The sequence below is a fragment of the Polyergus mexicanus genome, unplaced genomic scaffold (assembly GCF_030449975.1).
Source record: "Polyergus mexicanus isolate NDT 795.1 unplaced genomic scaffold, iyPolMexi1.0 SCAF_4, whole genome shotgun sequence".
In the NCBI taxonomy this organism is placed as follows: domain Eukaryota; kingdom Metazoa; phylum Arthropoda; class Insecta; order Hymenoptera; family Formicidae; genus Polyergus; species Polyergus mexicanus.
Window position 1 is genome coordinate 9,602,792 of NW_027223324.1, and position 25,348 is coordinate 9,628,139.

Consider the following 25,348-nt stretch of genomic DNA (forward strand, 5'->3'; position numbering starts at 1 on the left):
TTTTTTTTTACAGAAAGATCTTTTACTTAATTTTTCTCAAAGAACTCAAAAGAAATAATTGCATCGTACCTTCCCAATATCTGGTTTATAGATACCATTCGGTTTCAGATCGGGCTTATCCTTGAAAATAACAAGAAAAAAAATAATTTATCTTATGGAAAAAAAATGCTCAATGATTTCAATAATACCATATACAAAAAAAGCATAAAAAAAAATAGTTTAAACAAATTCATATAATTATGTATAACGAAAACTGTATTCGATAATTTATTTGAAAACAAAATTAAATACTGTAAAATTGCTCTTTTGTTACCAAGAATGATATATTGTTATCAAATTAAGTTATCAAATAAAAAAAAACGCTACGTAAATTGAAAAAAGACGGAATCAATATATTAGTGTTAGAGTATATATGTTTGTGTATGTATGTATGTACCTCGACGCGAGAGATTACTTCAGAGTCCGATTCCTCGAGAATGACTTCTGTGCTGATAATGCTGGACTCAATTACACTCACCGCTTCTTCCTCTTCTTCCTCCTCCTCCTCATATTCTTCTGATTCTTCACCCTCATCGTCCCATAGTGAACTTATTACCTTTCGTGTCGAGATAAGCGTTCAACAATATGACAATTGTCGCGTCGAGGAATCGAAAAATTGATCGTTTTTACGATTTATATAACGAACACATTACTTTAATGTTTAATATTTATAATTTATTTAAATGTCGATTATCAATCAAAATAATTATCTAAAAATAAATTTATTTTCTGAAAAAATTTTCTTTTTTAGAAAAAACATTATTAAACCATTTATTTGTAGATATTAATACTGAAGATAAAAAAAACGTATCTCTATCTAATAAATTTTGCAAAACGATCAATCTTCCTGCATCTGTATCACGTTGTTTGTAGTCAGTGTAAGAATATTTTGTTAATCACAAGGAAATATATTGATGGAAGGAATAAAGGGAGCAACAAAAAATTAAATAAAATTTTGATTGATTCGATTATATAATCGGCCGCTACCTTCTCCTCTTTCTTTTCTTTCTTTTCCTCTTTTTTCTCTTCGACCTTCTTCTCCATTTTCTTCTCTTCCTCTTTCTTTTCCTCTTTCTTTTCGACTTTTTTCTTCCTCTTTTCTTCCTCCTCTTCGTTCTTCTTTTTCTCCTCTTTCTTCTGCAATTTAGTAAAGGGTTTGCATGCGACATGAGGGAAACATATCTCATTCACTAATGACCATCGAAATCGTTGCAAAAATATTGATTTGATTATATAAGAATTCTATAATTTAGCTTTAATCATTTAATCAAACATGTCAATTTTTATGAGGATATTTGAATTATTTTAAAATTATTCACAATACATTATATTTCGGATTTACGAAAAAAGGGATGACCCTTATAATTTTAACTTAACATGCCGATTTTTCATGAAAAAAAAACAAAAATTGCTTGGATTAAGGGTTCACATAAAGATATAATAAAGAAAGAATATTAACGAAAACTTGCATTCATGTATTGATATAGATGTAGTCTACGAATGAAATACCATTAAAAATACACAGAATTACTAACTTTAACGACAAGTCGGGCCGACGATTCGTCTTGTCCGTATTCGTTGCTCACGACGACTTTATACGTTCCCGACAATTCCGTCGATGCCGAGGTGATGGTCAGTTTTATGTCCAGGCCATTAAAGGAAATCATGATGTCCTTCGATGCTTTAATGACCGTTGAATCTCTGAATTTGTATCGTAACAATCATAAAATAACCGCAAAAATTTCGCGAGAAAATTTAAAATATATAAAAAGAGAGGAAAAAATTGTCGATTATAAGATATTAACCAAATTATATTCCTCAGTAAAAAACATTAATTATTTACAATTTTATATTCATATGATATAATACAATTTTTGTAATATTATACATATTATAAAAATATTGCGTTAATAAGAAAAGCATTTTTTTGTATTAAACGCATACCTGTACCACGTGACGGTGACCTTCCGATCTTGCGTTGCGAGAATGGCGATGAGTTCGACTGTTTTGCCTTCTTCGACAGTCTGGAAATACAAGATAGAATATTAATTAAAAATAAAATATAATTTTAGTAATCTTATTTACTCATAATAGATATTAATAAAAAAAGCCGCAGTGAAAATATTATACTTACAATTGATTTAAGACCGGTAACAATTTTCGGTTTCTCTCCTTGATCTGGAATTTCTGTTACTTCCACTACTTGCGAGGTAGCTTCTCCCTTTTCGTTGCGTGCTACTAATTTGTACACGCCTTTGTCTGTCGTCGACATTTGTTCGATTTCGAGTTTCACGGCAAATTCACCCTGTGTTCGAAAAAATTAGTTTATCAAAACTCATGTAAAATAATTTTTTAAATAATTATTATAATATTACTATTATAATTACTACTTTTACACGCGATATATTAGTGGTAGTAAAAATAGAAAAAAAGTAATTCTGCTTTTAAATTAAATTTTAAATTTCGAGGAAAAGTCTTTCTCCGATTATTTTCCATTTTATTAACTTTATTGCAAAGTAGTTTTATATGATATGATATGATATATATATATATATATATATATATATATATATATATATATATATAGAACATTTACTTCTTTGACTTGCTCGACATGTAATTTGTGCCTGCTATCCTGTTTAACAGCCTGATTCTCCTTGAACCAGGTGCAATCGGGTGCAAATTGGGAAAGAACGTGGCATTCGACCACCACGGTCTTCTTTTTCACGATCTTCACAACTTTCGGCTTCTCTTTAATTACGGGTATAACTAAAATTAAAATTAAAATAATAATTAATGCAGATGCTCTAATTTTATTTAAAATTCACAATGTCAAATTTTTATAATACATGTTTCATATATTTTTAAAGAATTAAATGTTTATAATTATTTATAATGTATAAAGTATAAAAATAGAGATTTATATAAAAAAAAGTTTATAAAAATATTTTCTTATATATAGAAATTAATTCTTCATAAAGAAGATACAATTAAAGCGAAATTTAGATTACTAAATTAATCTTTTCGAATTTTTAGCAAATAGATTAGAGATGATAGCGTTATGTATTTATTATGTACAGTTTGATTTAAGAAAGCAGCCAGAAAAAAACTTACTCTCGACGTTCAGCGTAAGATTGGCGTTGAGTTCACCGAGTTCGTTCTTGATGTTGCACTTGTAAAGGCCGGAATCGTCTGGTCCTGGATCGTTCAGGCTCAGTTTGATATAGTAGATGTCCTCCTTTTCTTGGACGATGTTGATGGAGATCTTTGAAGACTCCTTTACCACCTTACCGGTGTGAGTCCACACGATCTGAGGTTTCGGCTTCGCCTTGACCTTGCAATCCATAATGACGAGCTTGCCCTTATTTTGCGACTGTATCCGCGGCTTCTCCACGAACGTCGGTCCGTCTCCCTCCTGTTCCGGTTCCGCTTCGATATTCAAATTCAGATTGGCGTTACTCTCGCCGTATTCGTTCTTTACGTGACACCTGTACGTCCCACCGTCCGGTGCCGATGGATCCTGTCGTTGCCAAAAAATAATTTAGAATAATTTTACTATAAAAATTTTTAGAATATAATTAGACATCTGGCATCACAATAATTAAAGTATTATTTTTAAATTTTATGGAGAATCAAATTTATATATAAAAAATATATCAAGGCTCTAGATGCTTGAGAGACAGAAATTTATTTTAGCATTTATGATAATTAAAAAAAAAAATAATCAGAATTTTGTTGAAACAACAAGTCATGTTCAAAGAATGACCTTTATTTCCATGATAAGCTCATAAATGTCCTCCTCGACTGTCTTGGTCTTGATCGAGATCTTCGACGATTCCTTGACTACGTTGGTGCCGCGGAACCACGTGACCTCCGGTTTGGGGTTTGCCTTACATTTGCACTTCATAGTGATCAGCGTACCGTTCTCGTTCGGGATGATGCGAGGTTTCTCGACAAAGGACGGAGCGAAACCCGCGCCCTCCTCTGGATCTTGGAAAAATCCATGGTTAGACATCGTCAGCGAAAGAAGCGTGCTTCCGGGTGCTCAAGGAAACCGGAAGCGCGATCTCCGTCGCGGTCGCAGATCATCAATGACCGGCGACCGCGTGATTTTCGATGACGTTAGTCATGTTGTTGGCAGCTCAATGAGAGTTACGAAGCGAACTTACAGAGACTTTCACGATTGGTTAGCAATAGCGCGGCTGTGCTTACCTGATGGAACCGATTCATCGCGATCTTTTCATCAAAAGAAATCGCTTGTCGCCTTTACGAATCATGGAATGTATTTCGCACGAAGAAGTTTCGAAGGGGAAAGTCGATGGGATTTATTATGGACGAAGTCGACAGGAGGGATCTCATTGTTCAAACTGTTTGCAGCTTTGATATCAATTTCTCAAAAAAAAAAAAAAAAAAAGTACGAAAGATGAAATTATTTCCATTATATTAAAGTAGAAAAACACGTAAAAATATCGAGTTGTAATAGTGTGAAGAAGCGGGCACGCGTTTAATACACGCGCTAAACTTGACAGATATTGGAACGCGGCAATGAGAGCCCTTCCGCGCGCTTCGAGAGGGACTTGCCTTGGAAGTTGAGGGAGATGTTGGCGTTACTCTCGCCGAAGTTGTTAAAGGCGTTGCAACGGTAATTTCCACCGTCGGCCTTGGTCGGATTCGAGATCTCGAGGGTCAGCAGGTACGTGTCCTTGCCGGTGGCCTTGCGCAACATTTTCACGCGCTTGCTGTCTGCGATCGCTTTTTGACCTTGGTACCACGTTATGTCTGGCACCGGGTGTGCCTCCAGGATGCACTCCATGATGAGTACGTCGCCCTCCTGGCGGATCGTTGGTTTCTTCGGGAAGCGCGGCGGCTTACCGTCTGGTATTCTGCGTAAATCGACACGTCAGACATCGAGAAACGTCGACTTCGCCATTAAATGGACGAGCGGAATGTAAAGTCTTTCTGATGGACTTTCTGATGGACGGTTTCTTATCTACAAGTTCCGCCTGCCACGTAATTCGGATATTATCGAAGACGCGGCGCCATGTTACGGAAAAGAATCGCACACATACGTTCCTTCTCTTTTGATCTTAATCTGTCAAAATTCCTTAATCGAATAACAGATTTATGTTTTTCTAATTCAAAGAAAGCTTGTAACTTTTTTATATATCTCGTATACAACTATTTGCGGACTTAGAAAAGATACAAGTTGTCGTAAAAGGATTCGTGAAAAGAGATTTTTACTTGGATAACGATATTTGAAAGAATTTTAAAGCGGGGAGCACACACTTTTGCATAAGCGCATAATAATAAGCATAAGGAAATTGATTAGTCAATTTCGTTATGCATAAGAAAATGGACCAATCAATTTTCTTATGCTTGTGATTATGCGTTTATGTAAAAGTGTGTGCTTCCCGCTTAAAAATCGAAAAAAAAAAAAAAAAACTACAAAATTTTATTTCGTTTTGCCGTAAATTTTGTTTCATTAAATTTTGTTTTCAATAAATTTTGTTTCAATAAAACAATCCATTACATTTGAGTTAACTCGTCACATTTTGCATTGTAAAATTCGAGCCTAATTTGTGTTAAAGCGCAAGTTTCCATCACGTCGCATCGGATAATCGAAGAAGCGCGATTCGCGCGGCGTGGCAGGACAATATGTCAAGAATAAATTTCACTCTTTATCTCCCGATGCCTACTTGAGCTTATCGCCACCCTCGAAGTTTAGATTAATGGTCGCCACCCCCTGGCCGTGCTTGTTCTTTGCCACGGCTCTGTACTCGCCCGCGTCCGCCTTTGCCACCCCGTCGATCCTCAGCCTCGCGAGGTGATACAGCTTCTGATCGAGCTCCAGAGACGTGTTGAATCGTCCGCCTTCTTTCACCTCCTCGGTACCGTGATACCTGCGTGACCGCCGCCAATGTGCCAAGTCCAGATATCCGTTGAATATTAATTTTTACATCGCGGATCGCGACTGCGCGCAGGAAGTGTACACGTTTGAACGTCGAAGAGGAATTATCAAGATCGTCTTGATATATTAATATATTGATCGTCTACAAATATGGAAATATCCGCCTCAACAATCGCAGTTTTAAAAAGATTCAAAGATAATTTTTGTTTCAGCGAGAATAATTTGATGTGTCATCTCTTTCTTTTCTTGACGTTAAATATCTTTAACCCGGAGATCTTTTCTCGACGATGATACTTTTTTCAATGTACTTCCTTGCGCGCGTCACGAATCTCAGATCTTACCACTTGACACTCGGTTTCGGATCGCCGACAAGTCGGCATTCAAAGGTGATGGTGTTACCGTCGTCGGATTGTCTTATCACCGGTCGTTCGGTGAAAGTCGGTTTAATACCGTCTTCGGGTACGGGTGCCTCGTCGCCTACGTTCGACACAAACGATCGACATATCGAAAATTGTTCGTTACACTTCTTGCTCGCCTAATCAAACCTTTCGCTGCGATTGATTAATGTCAGATTCGCAGGTCGTTGTGAGAAAAAGAAGAAAAATAATTTTTTTTCTTACTTTTCTCCAAATTACTTTAAACGGATTGTTTGCACGAGAAGAAATAAAAAATAGGAATGAAATTCCGGAAACAATTTGCCCAAATTGTAGAAATAATTTAACAGCGAAAGGATTAAATATGCGAAACATTTTACAGTTCGATGCGAGATCGGGAGTCACGTATCGATTTGTGGGCTTGAATACTTTCTTCAAGTCTCTAAGATATACTGTAAACATTTCTTTACATAGAGAATAATTTCGCAGTTTAATTAACATTAAATCAATATTTTACATAATCGTATCGCCGCATGTAAGGAGCGCGCTTTCAGGGATCATGATCCTCGCTGACAATCAGACCGACACCTTGTAAATTAGGTTGCTTTTTTCTACTTCTCTTCTGCCGTCTATTCGCGATGTCTCGCTTTTGGTAGAGTATAAAATAGTGTTGTCCAAGTGTCACCTGCTCCATTTTTCTTTCCCACGGCTTTGATGTCGCTCGCGGTTAGGTATAAATAGAAACACTGCACAGTTATGCACAAGCTTTCGTCAAACGCTGTTTGCGAGTGAGTAAGTGAAAGTGATGTAATATGTATATATATATATATATATATATATATATATATCATCGTGTTTAACAATATTCTATTAATGAAAAAAATTTAATTTTGTCATTTTGGTAATTTTCAAATGTATTTGATTGAAAATCGAAAATCAACCATCGTGGAATACATGTGTCTCTATGTTGTGTGCTCAATGTACGTTAACGTTGGTATTAATCAGAGATGTGAGAATATATACAGTACGACAAAACACATAAAAAGTTTCAAACATCTGTTTTATTCATAAAAAATCTCTACGAGCGAATTAGAATGAAAATGACTACTGAAGCACGTGACGAAAGACAGATGTGAGTATATATACAATATCAGAACCGTCCTCATTAAAACAACGTGAATATATCTTGCTATTTATAAAAAATATTTCCCTACTTGCCATAGTTTTTTATTGTAATTCGATATAATAAATACAATAGATCGTCAAAAACATCCCTAAAATGCACAGAGTACATTTTCCTTTTATAAATTATAATTTCAACTAATAAAATTATAAAAATTGTTCTTATATATTTACAGTGCTACATATGCCTCGTATATTCGATAACTATATTGAAATTTAAAAATTTGTAATATAATTATAGTCTCAAAAAATATAACGTTTAAAACTGTCTATAAATAAATATATGCAAGTAAGGAAATACATGTCGTTAGTGGATCTAACCATCACAGAGATTCTGTGTAATTGTATTTGCGTGTACGTATGTGTGTGTGAGCGAGCCTTGAATGACGCACCCGTTCACTGCGAAAGGGTGGCTTTCTCGTCAACTCTCAGACACAACACAAACACGATCGTATGAATAGAGAGAAAAGATGTCATCGAAGCAACCTAACGAAGCGTCAATATGGAAGGCTAATCTGCGATCGCATCTCGTGCATAAATAAATACGTAAATCTCGTCTCAGAATGCGAATGCACACGAATAAGTCTGCTGCTAATCGATACGCGCGAGATGCGATTCGAATTAATACGTGATTGAAGCAGCAGTATACATTATTATATTATTACGAGTAGTTGATTATTCTGGTCCGCTCTCTACGCAACTTTCAACGGTGCAAAATTCGCGAGAGACAAACTATAATGTGTACTCTCGCAAATGCCGTTTAGTCGATTAAAGATCAATCAACGGGCTGTATATCGTGGCTCGCGTCGAGCCGACATCGATACGTGCTCATCGCTCGACCGAGACAAACCATTAAAAAATAAAGAGATTCCGCATATATACAATAGTTACAAAAGAAAGTAGAAGAAAGAGACTGTTGAGAATGGACAGCTGATGGAACGGAAAAAAATTAAATAATATAAACTGCGCATATGTACGTATATAAATATATTGGTGTAGAGTTGACATATAGGAGATAGATAAACAGGGCAGAAAACTGAGATGAAGAAGAGAGTTGGAAATGAAAGAGATCATCGATATACATCCCGAGTGAGAATGTGAGAGAAGAGTTGAGGAACGGTACCGATGGTACGCTTTATCTCCCGCTATGAAATAAAGCGGTAAAGAATAAAAAAATATATTTGTTATCTTTTCTTCAGAAATTTACAATTAAAATAGTTTAATTTCTAAAAAATTTATTAAATATTAATCAAGAGGCTATTAAAAAATAATATAAAAAAGAATTTGTAAAAAATTTTAACAAAGATTGCAACGGAGATATTTCAATAATATGAAAATTAAACGTTTTAAAGGTTTAAAGTTAAACTTGAGAACAAATTTGCAGTCTAAGTGCAAGTAAACTTGTTACTCATATATAACAATTATAAAGATCTATAATATTCATCAAGCGTATATATCTGTAAATAAAAAATTAAGCAGATAGACACAAAATGTGTAAAGCGGATCATCGGTCGAAGTATTCACATAAGTTTATGGTTATTTATCGCAAGAATAACAGATACTTACTGTCGAAATTCAAGGAGATCGTAGCGTTAGATTCGCCAAGCTCGTTCTTCGCCGTGACCTTATATTTGCCAGCATCCTCGACGGTCACATTTTTTATTTCCAGAGTGGCAAAGTACGAGTGGCCATCTTTATCGACGGTCAGCTGAAACGGGTCGAATAAAACAAATTTTCGATAATAATAATCGTATAATCGATAACGAGACGACAAACCTTGTGCCTTGACGAATCTTTGACCATGTTCCCGCTATGAAACCATGTAATTTTCGGCGTGGGATCGGCTGTGATGCGACACTCGAAAAGTAGCCGTTTGCCGTCATCCTCCTGCCTTATCGCGGGCTTCTTCGCGAAAGTCGGCGCGATACCGTCAATTTGTCTGCAAGCGTGAGATAAACATGGTGGACCGGAAATAATTCTCACGTCAATTTATCGTTCGCTAACGCGTTAATCGTCGCGCCGCGATTGCATCGCGGACCAAAGTGCGAGAATTTGGATGCCGCGTCACGTGCCGCACGCTCCGCATCACCGACAATTTTAATCGCACTTCCGGCGCGACCGGCAACGCGTTCAGTGAACCGAATGACTTAAAATCACACACGTCGTTACAAAAAATCGCATGCCTCGGATCATGAAAATAGTATATAAAATGATGGTTAAAAATTAAGAACATTACACGTCTTGATTTATCTGACAGAATAATTAAAGTTTTTTTTTGTTAAAAAAGTTAGATAAGAGTGAAAAGGTAAGAAAGATAGCGATGCTTGGCAAGACGAATAAGAGAAGAACCGCTTTGTGTGGCCGTTGAAGTTCTGCTAAAACATTTATCGCGACTTTCGTGAATTGCTGCCAGGAATAACTTTTGTTTTGTTTAGTCGACGTTTTCTGACTGGAAGAGGCTCGTTCAACAGCTCGTTCTGATGGCCATTCGACATTTAACAAGCACTTTAAAATTCGAGTCGGGTACATTGCCATCATAATCGATATTCTTTCTCTCTCTTGGCAATGCTTTTGTTGATAAGTCAATGTCTTAAGTATCTGACTGAGACTTTTCAGAAGATCTATAAAGTTCTGGACTTGATGTAAGTTTCACACACACACACGCAAAATGATTTCCTCTATAAAATTTTTATATTCATACATTTTAGCGCTTTCTTACTTTTCTTCGAAAAGCGAGAATTGATGACTAAATTATATTATTATAAATCAACCGAATATTTGTATTGATATTTCTTTTAATCGATTATTTACGACTCGATCTCCGAAACTTTTCCTTAACAATGACAGAGCGTCGTTTGTGACAATACAGTTGAAAATAAAATGATTACGACTATTCTGACGACCGTTGATCGCTCTTTTCAAATTTTATCTTTATAGCGGAATTCAGCTTAATTCAAGTTATAAGATTGTCGGTGTTTATTCACGCAAATTGGTAGCCAGGACGAAAAGCAACGTGCTCAACACTCGCAACATGAGTGGACCGTAAGTGCATTAGCACCGGCGCACGTTGTGGCTAAGTTTAGCGAGGAAGTAGGCTGCGGCTGTTTCCTCTCGATTTTCACCGTCGTTAACCGATACAGATATCGGTACGTTTTCTCGCAATCTGTGAACTTTCATTTTCGATCATATGTTTGTTTTGATTTGCAGAATAATAAGATTCGGATACGTGGATCCTCGCCAAAATTTCGCGAATTACACGTGAATGACGCTTTCGAGTTATCTAAAATCTTTTCGTATGTATCATGGAATACGAATCGTCATGCGTTTTGAAAGACGCGTAGAAACGGAAAGCCTCGCGTTACTTTTAGAAATTCACATTCGGGAATTACGTCTGTCGATGCGATCCGAAAATACAGCTTCTCATCGTATCGCCGCTGCCGGCTGCGACTCGAGAGAAAGAGAAAAAGAGGGAGAGAGAGAGAGAGAGAAAGAGAGTCGTTGAAAATATTCTCGACCCAGTTTCGAATTATCTTGGAAAATTGCATAAAGTTGCACCGAGATGCGGGAATAACTACCAGAGGCACTCGAAAAGAGATTTGAGGACTGATAAATGCTTTCCGCTCGCAAAGATTGCATAAAGATCTCATGAACGATTTAACAGCTGCCCCGTAACAGTAAATTATTGTTATTGTACTTAAATTATCTAGCTATGAGACAAAAATAATTTCTTGCGCAAGTTACTTTACGATCGACTTACGCGATTATTGAAGAAAATTTACTTTTCATTCAAAGGAATATAATATTATATGTATGAAATAATAAATAGTGTTTCGCGCAAGTAAACAACGAGAAGAAAAATTCACTATACTATACTGTTATTTATTTTCTAGAAACAGAAATTTTAGATCTGCACTTTAGAAATTGATTGGAGTAAACATTTTCAAGATTAATACCCAACATTTTTTCGAAAATTTTAGGATACAAAATACTCTGAGCGATCTTTCACTTTCTTGTTCTTCAGATTTCATCAGCTGTAGTACGATCGATCTTCCATCTTTTTCGCTCTCCATCATAGCCATGATATAGACAGATCGTAGTTCGTACGAGATTTAGTGGCTTCTTACTTACGGAAGACAGCGTCCGAAATAATCCGGCCACTTTGTGGTCGAATCGCGTGCGCAATGCACGAACGGTATCCAAAACTAGAAGATCTTAATTCTATTTCCATCCATGTTTCGCGTGCGCGATTCTATCTGCGTGGGCGGATCGGTAAGAAACGGTCGATCACGTCGTCAGACTTGAACGCACAGCGAGTCGCTGCAATTTCTATCGAATTGCTTTCGAACGCGATCGAAAATAGCGGGCACACCGCGACGATTATTCTCAATCGGGCCGATTTAACGTGCACTCGAACGTTATCGGCGAAGAGATAGCGTAGCAATTAATACAAATGAGAAATTGAAAAATAAATTTAAAGATCTCTTCATGTGTAATCATGTTTCGTATCCTACATGTTACATTTTCCGAATTTCATGTCAGGCTTCCAGAGTTTCTTCAACAATAAATTTGAATTCGACATTTCTTTCGCGAAAGATTCAAAATTGAATTTAAATCGAGACATAACTTAATGAAGAAATTGAATGTTAACATTTAATAAGAAGATTTAAAATCAAATGTCCGAGAAATAAAAAGTTGTATTTGGAAAATTTAAATATATGCAAAGCATATTATGACATATATTTTTATTTATTTTTTTTGTATTTCCATTACCACACGTTTAATATTTTTCTTTTTTTTGAAATTTAGGGATATGGATAGTGTTATCAAGTTACATTAACAATTTGATTATTGATTGACAATCATACTTTAATCACAAAAACAGCGCGTAAGCGGCACACTCACCTCCTTGCGATAGATTGATCGGCAGCTAAAATCATAAATAAAAAAACGAAAGACAACGAAAAAGAAACGCAGAAAGAAGATAAAGCAGAAATATAACGAAATAATAAAAACTACTTAATGCGTAAGCAAAAAGCATAAAACGAATTAATTAAATAGAGCCTGGAGAAGCGACAAACGAGTCATCCTTTCAATGTAAACTTTACTGACTTACTTCTCTCTAGGCTCATCCATTGCTAGAAAAGATATAACGGCGAAATATTAATCAAGAAAGGATGGAATTTAAAGAAATTTCAAATAAAAAATATTACTTGTATAAGCAAATATCTATCGATCAAGAGTCGATATTTAAGTGTGTCGAAATTTTTCATTTTCCACGTTTAATGTAAAATTAATTCCGACATTATTTTTATTTAAAAAAATTAATATTCTCGTTTTAAACACTATAATTAGCCAGTTTAACCAACATTCATTAACTTTAATCATATAACTTAACTGATCCTGTTTCTAGAAACAGAAGTAGATAAAGACAAATATAGATCGGCCACGAGTGAAATATATCTCGCATAGATTAGACTAGATAATTATTTTTATATAAATATCGCTATTATTCGAAGAAATACCGCGAGATGAGAAATAATCGGTATATAAAAACTTACGACTAAAATTGAGGTTGATAGAGGCGGCGACCTCCCCCATCTTGTTCTTCGCCTTGACCTTGTAGAGGCCGGCGTCGGTCTCGATAACGTCGTCGAGTTCGAGCACCACCAGAAACTTGTTGGTCCCGATGCTCTGCATTTTGAAGTTGGTCCTGTCATCCTGACTGAGCTCGGTCTCACCGCGGAACCAGGCAATGTCGGGTTTAGGCGAGCTCACCAGCTGACATTCGAATATCAGCCGGTTGCCGTCGTCCTCCTGCCGCAGCTGCGGCTTCTGCGTGAAGCTGGGCGCGAAGTCGTCGGCGACCCCCATCGTGGAGGCACGCCTTCGCACCTGTCCCTACACACTGTGGGACACCCGGTCCCGTTCGCGCGATCGTGGGGGGAATCTGTTCCCGTTCGCCTGGCACGTCGGTTCAAATGGCGCCGACCTGCAGCACCATTCAACCTGCTTTCGCGGTTTCTTCCTGAGCTCGATGTCTACCGTAGCTCGTCAATCGCAGACGTTTCGGAGTACTGAAAACGAAAGGATGCAGAATTGATTATTATAGAATAAAAAGAAATGTGAGATTAAATAAAATTTTAAAAATTATTACGCTGCTTTCAATAACACTTTTAAATAAATTATTGTAGAAAATGATGAATAACAACGCCACTCTTTTACATCAATAACTTTTAAATAAATTAGTAGAAGAATGGAAAAAGAATAATAAAGAGAGGTCCGTTTGTGTAAATCGATACTCTCTTAATAAAAATTTCATTATTTTCTCTCTTATAACCTTTTTTTTATGTAAATTTCTACATATATAATTATAATTAATATTTAATTATAATTTGAGCGCACAATTGAGTTAAAATTAAATTAAATTAAATTAAATTAAAAAACAGAAATATAATATCGTTACTTTTTTTTTTAATTTCTGATATTTTGCGTATCAAAAACTTTTAATTTCTTAAATGACTATTGCCTCGATATCGAGATAACTGTTTGTCTGCTTCGCTTGTATTTGCAGTTCAAAGTTCGACATGACAACATCAATATTACTTCGAGCCTCCTGTTATCGTGGTTCAGTAAACCTTGGCAGCCTGAACCTGCAGTTGTCACCTGTAGTTGCCTCAAGCGCGGCTATTTTTGCGCGAATGCCTATATTTAGTCTTTTTTAACGTTGCCTTATAATCGAAGCATCACGTAATAAAGTTCCCACTTACAATAGTATTCATTCTAGGCGAATAAGATGCCTACGTACGAAACTTGCAGATCAGAACAATTTTTAAATCTCAATTATTACACAAACTGCGAAAAAAAACTTAGCCATAAAATTGCGAGAACGTTAAAAAAGATCGGCTAAAAGACGAATCGTGTATCCTGTTTAATATCGCAATAAAACGCCCTGAAGTACGTTATGATACTCGATAGTTTTAGAACAAGATGATTTTTAAATCTCGGTTGTTGCTAACTGCGAAAAAGATCCAGCCGTATATATATATAAAATCTTGAAGACGTTAAAAAAAAACATTAGCTCTTAAAAAACGAGTCACGCATTCTCATTGATATTGCGACAAAACATCCGTCCCCGGGATGTCAAGATCGACTTCGCTGCAATGTTCGGTCTTGAGGGAGAGATCGCCAGGAAATGGCGAAACGAGGCGACGCCTCGGCCGCAGACGGTGAAAAAACGTCCAGAAATGATTTATCGCGTGCAATAAATTCAAAATACGCGTTTACGTAATTCAAGGAAACGTGAAACGATTCGAAATCGCTCTTGGCCGTAAGACGCGATCTCGCGTTTAAGATTTTCAGCTACTGCTGCTACCGAAAACGCGAATCCCTCCAAAATAATACGACGGTAAATAATGCTTGTGCGTGCTAACCGTTCCGGTAAGGTTTATAGAGCGAATAGAGGACGCTATAGCGATATATTTTGCCGAGCGCGTCTGTATTTTCAGATCGCTCTGGAAGTGGCGGAAACAGAAGTTTTCCAAGAACTATGCCGGAGTTAGTCGTACATGTGCGCAATGAATATCATTTCATAATCATATCTTAAAATAAACAACTAAAATCAATAATCGTTGGAAATTGAAAAAATACAATTTGATATTATTAATTTACCGCTTACATAAAAACACACGAACGTCATCAACGATTGAAATTACTAATCATAGATATAAATTTATTCTATCAATAATAATAATTATTCGCTCTCTTTCCATCTCTGTCTCTTTTGCATTGTAAAAAATATAAGAATCGTAATAAAGGTCCATAGAGAGACATAAAGTCTTTAAAAAGAGACGAATTACAAATTATTTTTGCGTCGATCTATTAATATAATAATACCACGCGCGAAATACTCGACGCGTGTGAGCGACGCCTGCCTTCCCTCAAGCGCGTTGCGTCGAAAGGACCTCATAATTTACAAGTGTCAGGCCTATTTTTATCGGGCCGCCCGAATCCTCACCGGTGAAGAACCATTAGCATCACCGCGTTTAACTGTAAATTGAGCGAGCAGCGAGCGCGAGCGGCGAGTTTTCTCGCGGAATTCGCGCGAGCGGGTGTATTTTCCCGCGCGACGCCCCAAGGCCGAGGGAGCGAGCCGCGCTGGATGACGTAAGGCTGACTATTATTAATGCGACTCTTGGCTCGAAAATAGGTTGGGCCAGTTATCTTGGTAATCGGTTATTATGTTTGGCATCTAACCGTAGAAGCCGTATACATTTGGGTCGCCGATACAACCCGTCGGATGTAATATGTTCGTTCGCTCAAGTGCGGACAATCGTTCTTTTGAGACCCCGAGATCGTCGCACGACACCTCCAAGTGCCAGGAGTGTCGATTCCTAAACGATCGCCAGTTATAGAGCAGCGTAAAAATGACGTACAATAACACCTTGATTAAATACATAATATTTCTTGATAAAACTTGCCTCATTCTCGTAGTTACGTATTGTCGCGTACAAAAATAATAATTCTATTCCAAGAATCAAATTGAAGTTGCGTATTGACTTCGAGTAAATTCATATGAAATTAATTAAGAAGAAATAAACAAAGAATAACGATTTAAACCCGGCGAGATCAATAAATTTCTAGTTACTCGTAAATATAAAATTATTGATATCTAACATAAAAAGAAACTTTATGAACAAATCATTCACTATCACGAAAGAGATATCGATGTAAACAAAGTTTAAAAAAACAATAAGAAAAATATTGATGTATCTATACAAAAAGGATTAATTTTTTAATTATTTTACTTTCCGAAATAATATAGATAAAAAAAAATAGTAGTAATTTCGATGTACATGAATGGATTTCAAGAATAATATTGCAAGCTTAATTGATCTCAGGCGATTGTACAATTTTCAACAACGACTATCATAAATGTAAAATAAGACAGTCATCTTGAATGTGCGTGATCGAGAAGCTTTGTAACTGTCGGCAATAAATAACAATCGTTTCGGAAAGTATGAATTAATTTTACGTGCGCCCGCGCTCTAGGAAAAGACTGCCAACTACAAAGGTAGACGACGGGACATGACACGGTATCCTTCCGGTAACGTGAGATCCACGTAATTGGTCGGCTGCCACCGTTCAAGCCGCAAAATTGTGAAACAAATCATCCGATTATGTCAGCTCCAGCCAGGCGATGGAAACATGATACGCCTGGCTGTTGGCTCGAAGAGTGCCAAATAAACAAGCCATTATGCGTAAAAAGAGGCCACAAATTTGATAAAATCAATGTTTCGAACGTTCGAAAATTTAAATTCTATCTCCGTCGTCGTTTTTCTCGCGAGGGGAACTTCGGAGGCAAGCTTACTTAATATTTAATCAAAATTTGTAATAAAAAAAGAGACTAATTAATTAATAACAAGAGCATTAAATTGTATTACAACTGTATTACAATATAAAAATACGAGATACATATCGTTGACACGCGCGATTCTACAGCCAGTGGTTGATCATTTTAGACGAGAGCGAACAGATGCACGCGAGAAGGAGTCTGACGGATCGGCGAAACGGCGTACAAAACGAACGGGGAACGGGTGTTACAACGTCACGGTAAGACTTGGCAAACGGCCTCGTATGCATTCCCGAGATTACTGCACATCGTAATAGTTCGCATTCCGCCTCTTTCGCTCGTCTGATTTTCGCGCGGTTGTCATCCGACCGATCCCATCTTTCGGAAAGAAAATAGATAAGAATGACCAAGAGAATTATATTTATATTATAAACCACACGCATTCATAACGAGATACTTTGAAATAATGATTAAAATCAATTAATCTTATCTAAATACGATCTAATTACGCTCCAACCTTTTCATTAATTTAAGATTGCGTCGACTTTTTAATTCTTATCAAACGTGTGTGTTTATTTCTCTTGATTTATATATATGGTATAATAATGTTGCTGCTTTTAAAAATTAAATAAATAATGTAAAATGATTTAAATAACTAAAAAAAAAAGACCTTGCAATTCATGCATACTATTGTATATATGTAGAAAGAGAGATCCTTGGTTTCTGTTAGAACATACTTTTTTAACAAGAAGACATTATTTATGGCAAGCAAAAAAAAAGAAAATAAAAAAGAAATAGTCGATGAACGTCAAAAACATCGTATTAAATAATATACATCGCATTCATTTGCAAACAAGAAGCGTCAGACAAATAATTTCTGAAAACGTAATTCGTGAAAATATCGATCGAGAAATATATCTATTAAATTCTTGTAATATAGATGCTTTGTATATGAGAAATGTTGTCGGCATCTTCGACTGACCTAATATTTTTGCTGACTATATAGAAAGCGTTGCTTCACTTTGGCATAATTCTGCCGGCTATTTGTGATACAATGCATATTTGATGACATTGTGACCCAATAAAGAAGTAGCACATTGCCATTAAGTATATAATGGGATGCTGATCTAATGAATAAAAAATCTGAATAGATATATTGTAGTTAAAATAAAGATAAATACACAATTTATCTTGTTTCCAAAAATATATGTGATAAAAACAAGATACAGGCAACGATATCTATTTTATAATTAGTTAATTTTATAAAATTAATTATTAACAACAAATAAAAGATAAAATAGGAAAATATAGATAGAAACATATTTAAACTAAGAATAGAACGCTGCAGTATAATCTCATGTTGAGAATAAATGTCCACGGTATCTGATAATAAACCGGTATACTTTTATGGTAAAATGGCGTAATTACTTCTGGCAAAGCTCTAAGCCACGTGGGTCGAAACAATTTTCTTTCCTTGCCATCGTGAAATTATCGAGCATCACGTGTTTATGTCCCTATACCAAAATAAAACGCACGGAAATAATCGAATAATTTAGATGTTATAAAATTTAATGTGACGTCAAAATTTTTGTCAAAATACACATTCGTTTACAGAACTTTAAATGAAAATTACTAAACATAAATAAATAATCCTCGATATACTGCGTTGCATCTATTTTAATCGAACTAACTGTAGTAACATTTATAATCATGACTAACACGATTATTATGACACACATATTAACCTTCAACAGTCACGTGAAATGAGTAATTCGAAAATTTAGCAATCTATATAACGTATTTAACGTACTTTGTCGTGAGAGAATGATTCATATTTTGTTTATCATACTTTTCTTTAGAAAAAAAAAATATATATAAAAAAGAATTTTTACAATTATACAAAAATATTATAAAATAATGTCATCTTTTATAAAGGTTAAAATAAAATATTTTAAATTTTATTGTCGTATATATATATATAATTTTCCTAAAATCTTTGCTTTAATTAATATATCTATTAATTAATAAATTTGGTTTTTAAATAAGAAAGATTAGATTACATTAATATTTTTTAAATCAAATTGTTGGGGATCGTAATCGAGAATCCGAATTTTGAAATCAATCTTTTTGAGGATTTCAACGTCGTTTAAAGAAATTGTTGTCACGTAAACAGCGATTCACTTCTTCACACTCGAGTTACATTCGGAATTAAACTATTCGTGAAAGTTATAATTATTAGTCGAGCGATGCATTTTCGCGGGCGCACTCTTTTCTGTCTATACTACTGACCGCGTTACTTGCGTCGCACCGTGATCTATTTTCGCCGACTGACTCAAACGAGTCGGCACTGAAATCACCGATCGACGTCCCGATCTTTTCGCGATAAAACGTGAGAAATCGTATAAACAGACGTATTCGACTTTTTGGCAGAACGATGTAAATTAATGTCGCAGCGTTGAAACAGGATTCACTTGGATCATTTCTAATAACAACATGTTTTATATATTATCCATATTAATAAAAAATAATATCGTAAAAATAAAACAAGAACTATTTGACTTGTTCAATTAAATAAATAACAATATTGTTTAATAAACAATAAGAGAAAAGCATATTAATATTAATAATTTAGTAAGTACCCGAATAAAAATATAGAAAAGAAGAAATAGAGAGAGAGAGAGAGAGAGAGAAAGAGAAATATGTCTATAATAATTAATCCTATCAAAAGGATTCAGTTTTTATCACTACGTAAAAATGGCATTCATATTCATTTACATAAGACTGATAAATCTAAATCTATAATCTGATAAATCCAAATAATAAATTTTAAAACATCCTCTTTCTGTGATTTGACATGACGGAAAATAAACACGCTTCAACATCGAATAATCGAACACTAAACGAGTAGTACGCTATAATATTCCACTTATTAATTTACGCTGCTTCGGAAAATCCCTCATGAAAAATGCACGCATAAAACTCATTCGGCAATCAACAGAGAACATGGCCTCGAGAAAAAACGCGCGACAATATTAACGAGCGAGAAGAACAAGATCAAACTAATATCTTAATTAAATGATTCTAATGATACACCTATTGTTATAAATATAATCTCTCTTCTGATATTTCATCGCGAAACTACCAAGGAATTTGCTTACGCTCTTGCCTCTGCGCTCAGTCATCGACGACCAACTCCAATGTTCATCTAATATACAACTGCACTCGCAATGAAAGAAAATCATGAACACAGATTGATTTTTAAATCGTATTTTTGTTATTACTTTTAGATTCAATTACTCCTAAACGGCAGTCAAGTAAATGAAATGGAATAGTTGATTGAAAGGAGATGTTGATATATCTGATAATTGAGGCATTAATTAAAAAGGTTAATTATAAAGTATTAAACAATTCAATATAAATATATTTCTCGGTCGTTGCCATTATTTGTTATAAAATGTAAGAATTAATAATATAATTATTAATTATTTTTATCATGATTAACATTGATTAATTATGCGCATTAATTATGGATTTGACAAATTTATCGATTTGAACAATAATTGAGTGCAATGCCAAGAATAATATATTAGTCACTTCATATATTAATCATGATTGAGTTTGACAATCAACAGGTGAAACGTGCCGCTTGGCCGACAATACGTCCAGAAATACATCGATATACATATATGCAAATGATTAATCAGTTAAAATTTATAGATGATTACAGATGAATATATTTGTATCTAATAACATCAGTTATTTGATTATAGAGTAGTTTTTATATACCATTGGGGAAAAAAATATTTTTAAAATAAATGAAAATCTGATGCTAAAAATTTTTTTCGAATTCAAATATTAATAAAATCATTATTAACATTTGTAATTACCAAAAAAATTAAAACTAATCTTGCCTAGCTCTTATAGGATAGCTTAATTAAATTTTTCTCACAATTATTTATATTTCGATGTTATTTTTAAATATTTATATCAAAAATAAATATGGGAATTATTTTCTTTGTAATAGAAAATTATATACGCTCATATCTTGTATTTTAATCTATTGTAAATATTAAACTAATTTAATATAGTATATTAATAATTGTGTATGGGCATATTTTTAATGTTAAATCATGTGGATCTCGCACAGCGGAGATTCCAAAAATACATCTAATTTTAACGATTGATTTAATATCGATCTATTAATCAGATTTTCTGGATTTCTCTACGATATGCGTATTGATTCGTCTTTTTCTCATGCTCTTATTCGACCAGCTGTCTTCCCCGGATTCGTCGAATCTCGCGGAACTTGCGATATGCAGGATATTTTTAAATCGTTCGAACACATTCTTGGGTTCTAAGTGATTGCAAAGTTGGTGGGAAGAACTATAGCACTTGTCTACAATGGCGAAAACAGCGAGACTCAATTTTATATAAAGTTAACTTCTCATTTTCATAGAATTTTGATATAATTAATAGAGATCCTAGCTCTTTCTCTCTCAGAGAAAATTTCCAAAATATTGCAAAATAAAGTATCAACATGCAACTTAATCTTCGAAAATAAAATAAAATATCGATAAAATGAAATGAAATATCGATGTACGCAAAAACGTTGAATGGACGATCGTAATTATAATGACATGCATGATGGAGGAAAACATAGGTAAATAGGACTGTCATTAAAGTCTCTCAAAATTGACGTATAAATACGAGCTGCGAAAGATTGTCAACGCGAAGATGAGGCGGCAAATGATGCGTCGGACGGCACCATGACGTGAGGATGGACGGAACGACGGATGGTACAACGATGGGCGAAAAGATGGTCGTCGGAACGACGAACCGCTCCTCCTCACGTTACGGCCTCCTAAAAATAAGTGGACTCCGAGCCTAGATACCTAGATAGTAGTCTATACGAATAGTCGGCCGCGCCGCCGCGACGGAACTCGTGGCGATTAGTCATGTAAAAGCGAGAAATCCGTCTAGACCGAAAGCTTATTGAAAGAGGAGTTTGAATCTCAATAGCTCTTGATTAGTTAGGTAATCTTTAAAAACTTGCATGAGAGATAACGAGGAGAATTCGATGATGAAAATAAGTGGTGGAAAAATATTCAAAAGAAATGCGAATACTAGAAAATATTACTCCTGTGCTTATAATCGAACGCGATTAGAGTTTATGATTTATCTAAAAGAATTATTAGATGATAATTTAAGGGATGCCATCATGATGAACGATCGTCTTGTTTTCGCAATTATATTCCTTGCTTAAAATTTATCTCTCTCTCTCCCACTCTTTTAATATAAATAAAGTTATATAAAACACAAAATATATAAAATAGAAAAAATATGTAATGGAATAAAATAAGTAAAATAAATTGTAAATTGTGTATAAAAAAATCTGTGGGAAGGTATGCATGTAGAAATTCATTAGAATATTAATCTTTCTATTTTATAAATTGTGCAAAATCTACACAATAGCTAGTAAATATTACAGCGTTTTATCAACGCTCTCCGTCGCGATAATCATCGATCATTACTACTTGCTTTTTTTATTCGCGCGGGGACTAATACTTAATTTCTCTTTAATATAATTTTTTTTTTAAATTAAGAATATTAAAAGAAATATGTAGATACAGATGATGAAATACGTTTATCACGCTTCACACAAATGTAGAATTGATTTCAGAATATACTCAATTTCATGGAACGACACATTACTAAATTAATAAATTCAAGCTTTGAAACAAATTTATGTTATTAATATTACTTCAGAATCTGAAGATAAATCAAACAACTTATTTATACCTAAGACTTTTATTAGAAATCGTAAAATGACATTAATTATATTATCATCGCAAAGCGAATAATAACTATCTACGGGAGAGTAATTAAGTGATCCACAGAGGATGACTGGAATTTATGTCATGAAGGAACGTGACATACCTCCTTAATTCACTTGTCCCTTCAATTAAAATTCAATGGCGCATCACTCGCGTGGGTGAGCGTGCGCGAAACCGATAGATAGTCCGTCACTTGTTGCTTACACTTCGACACTAATCCACACGCGATCGTTAACAAGCGATCAGAATGAAAAGAAGAAAGGAGGGGGAGAAGGTCGAGAAGGTTACTGAACACTTTCGAACAAGATATGGAAAAAGTCGCATTGATACGCGTGAAATAATACTCGCGCACGCTCCCACGCAATGTCACATCCGCATCCAATCAAATCCGCATCATCATCAAGACTTACTTGAAGCGGGGTATCCGGATATCCTAGGGGAAGGATGAGCGCTTTTCCTTCCGAGAGAGAGGGACGTTCCCTTCCTTTCTAAAATCGAGCGTTTCCTCGGCGACACCTGCGACGGCGAGTATATTCCTGGATCACTCTCAACCCTCCCGAGGCGGATAAACGAGACGCACACACTCGACTCGAGAATTCTACAAGCTCGCGCGAGAATAGAACTTGGGAAAATTGTGGAGAGAAGCTTTCTTCTTCTTTTTTTTTCTCAGAGAGATTCGATCGTCATCTTCGTCTTCGTCTCGGATCGTCGTCGTAACTCGTCGTGCGGTCGCTCGTTACTCTCTCTCTCTCTCTCTCTCTCTCTTGCTTCTCTTGTATATCTCCCTTGTCCCCTATTCTCGTTTTCTTGCACGGAGTGTCTTTATTCGACCGTCCCAATCGCCGGGATCCCGCGCGCCAACTAAACGCGCGAGATATCGCGATGCTACCTCGAGGTTCGAGTCTCACCCACCACCTCTCGTGACCACAGCTACCACCACTGCCAACATGCTCCCAACCGAGAAATCTATGTCTTACATTCCTACCGAGTCACACACACCTACGCGGCCGCGGGTGCCGCGACGCTATTGATATTGTATAACTACCATCCGTCTGATGTGTAGTTCTATGGTGGAATCTAATAATCGACAATCTCGATTTCCATTTCCCGATCAATCATCTCATACACCTTTAATTAAGAGATTTGATAAAATTTAATTTTTCCGCTACTGATAATGGATCTTTCGACCGCGATCTGAATTATTATTAAGCTTTTCACTAACGCGAGCTTCTTATTAAAATTAACAATAAGGTATAATCAAAAAAATTCTTTCAATTCTATCGACAAATAAATCACGCGAAGATATAATCTAATTGTTGAATAATTTAATTACTTATTGTTTGTTAATTTTTTAAACATTTTTACTACCGCCTCAAATTTAGTTTTTATTCTAGAATATTATTTCTTGCTTCTTAATTTAAGATATTTTCTAATTTCTTCTGTAAGATTTTGAAAATTACGATAACCGACGAAATAAAATAAAAACAGAAATAAAAAGCATGTTATATAATCGTGATCGACGTACGAGACCACGGCCGATAAGTGATAACAGTACGATCTGATCAGACGCGTCGTTCTCGTGAAGAGAAATAACATTTCTGAGGAATAGCTACTGCGGGGCGACAATATCACGATAATTGGCGCATTTTCAATTCTGATTTGTAAAGATCGGACTGTGCTATTCAAATGCCAGTTTGATGTAACATTAAGAAAAATTTATGTTTTGTTTCGTACAGATATGTATCAATTTTGTATCAAGTCTTTTTTTTTTTTTTTTTTTTTTTAATATGTTTTAAATATGTGTATAAATTTTGGATATAGAGAAAATTTCTACTGAAAATATTAATTGATATATATTTCAATAGAAATAATTACAAAAGAACAATAGGTATTTTGGTAGCTCGATATTTCATTTCCATCTTTCTATTATCATATCATTATTCCGCATAATAATTAATGTGTCTAATAATTGTACTTGTATGCCGTATTTATACACGGCATACATATCATAGATATATATCTAAAAATGTATTCAACGATCGCTACAAAAAAGGGGGTCACCTCTTTAATAATTATATAGACACAAAAAATACTATTTGTGCCATTCAACTGAGTCATCTGATATTTACTCGATATATAGCGCAACTCTACGATTCGCAATGATGCAAAATGCAATTCGTCGCAACAATATTGCGCAATACGCAAGTAAGACATTCGCAACAAGCGTATACAGAGACTAGAAGTATTTATTATATATTACTTACTCTTCTTTCGTAATCAAACACATGTGTGTCATCGAGAGATTCACCGTGATTGTATCTAGGATCATTATACAATCGTATTTGCTTTTACAAAGAGACTGGAAAATTAACGGTAGTGATAAAAAGTTATTCAAATTGAAAATGCATCTAATGAGAAAGATTTTGATAGCGATATATTTAAACTATTTCCTAAAAAATAACAAACATAAAAGAGGAATATTTTTTAAAATATTAATATATAATATAAAAAAAATATAATTTGATAAAGTGGAAAAAATTTTTTACGAAGTACACAATCTTCTTCTTCGAGTATATTTATTATTTTTCTGAAAATGGCAAAAAATTTTGAAATTTATGTAGATAAAAATAAATACACTCCAAAAAAAAAAAAAAGATATGCT

General features: G+C 34.9%; 1 protein-coding gene across 43 annotated transcripts in view; it reads right to left on the minus strand.

The window, feature by feature from the left end:
- Bent (projectin protein bent) overlaps window positions 1-23,629 on the minus strand; it is a 96,175-nt gene extending 72,546 nt beyond the window's left edge. For 27 of the 43 annotated variants that reach the window (XM_070294216.1, XM_070294218.1, XM_070294227.1 and 24 more), the window contains exons 1-16: window positions 23,097-23,629; window positions 13,062-13,577; window positions 12,617-12,638; window positions 9,280-9,442; window positions 9,070-9,211; window positions 6,289-6,424; window positions 5,736-5,939; window positions 4,621-4,922; window positions 3,806-4,023; window positions 3,154-3,559; window positions 2,636-2,808; window positions 2,174-2,344; window positions 1,984-2,063; window positions 1,575-1,740; window positions 1,027-1,176; window positions 70-120 (exon numbers count right to left, since the gene is read on the minus strand). In XM_070294216.1, coding sequence (XP_070150317.1) covers window positions 70-120; window positions 1,027-1,176; window positions 1,575-1,740; window positions 1,984-2,063; window positions 2,174-2,344; window positions 2,636-2,808; window positions 3,154-3,559; window positions 3,806-4,023; window positions 4,621-4,922; window positions 5,736-5,939; window positions 6,289-6,424; window positions 9,070-9,211; window positions 9,280-9,442; window positions 12,617-12,638; window positions 13,062-13,374 — 2,697 coding nt within the window. In that variant the 5' untranslated portion in view covers window positions 13,375-13,577; window positions 23,097-23,629. Of the gene's footprint in view, window positions 1-69; window positions 121-1,026; window positions 1,177-1,574; window positions 1,741-1,983; window positions 2,064-2,173; window positions 2,345-2,635; window positions 2,809-3,153; window positions 3,560-3,805; window positions 4,030-4,620; window positions 4,923-5,735; window positions 5,940-6,288; window positions 6,425-9,069; window positions 9,212-9,279; window positions 9,443-12,616; window positions 12,639-13,061; window positions 13,578-22,789; window positions 23,035-23,096 lie in introns of those variants that run through there. The other 16 variants (XM_070294251.1, XM_070294252.1, XM_070294249.1 and 13 more) reach the window with 7 other exon arrangements.
- Between the last annotated feature and the right edge of the window lie 1,719 nt (window positions 23,630-25,348).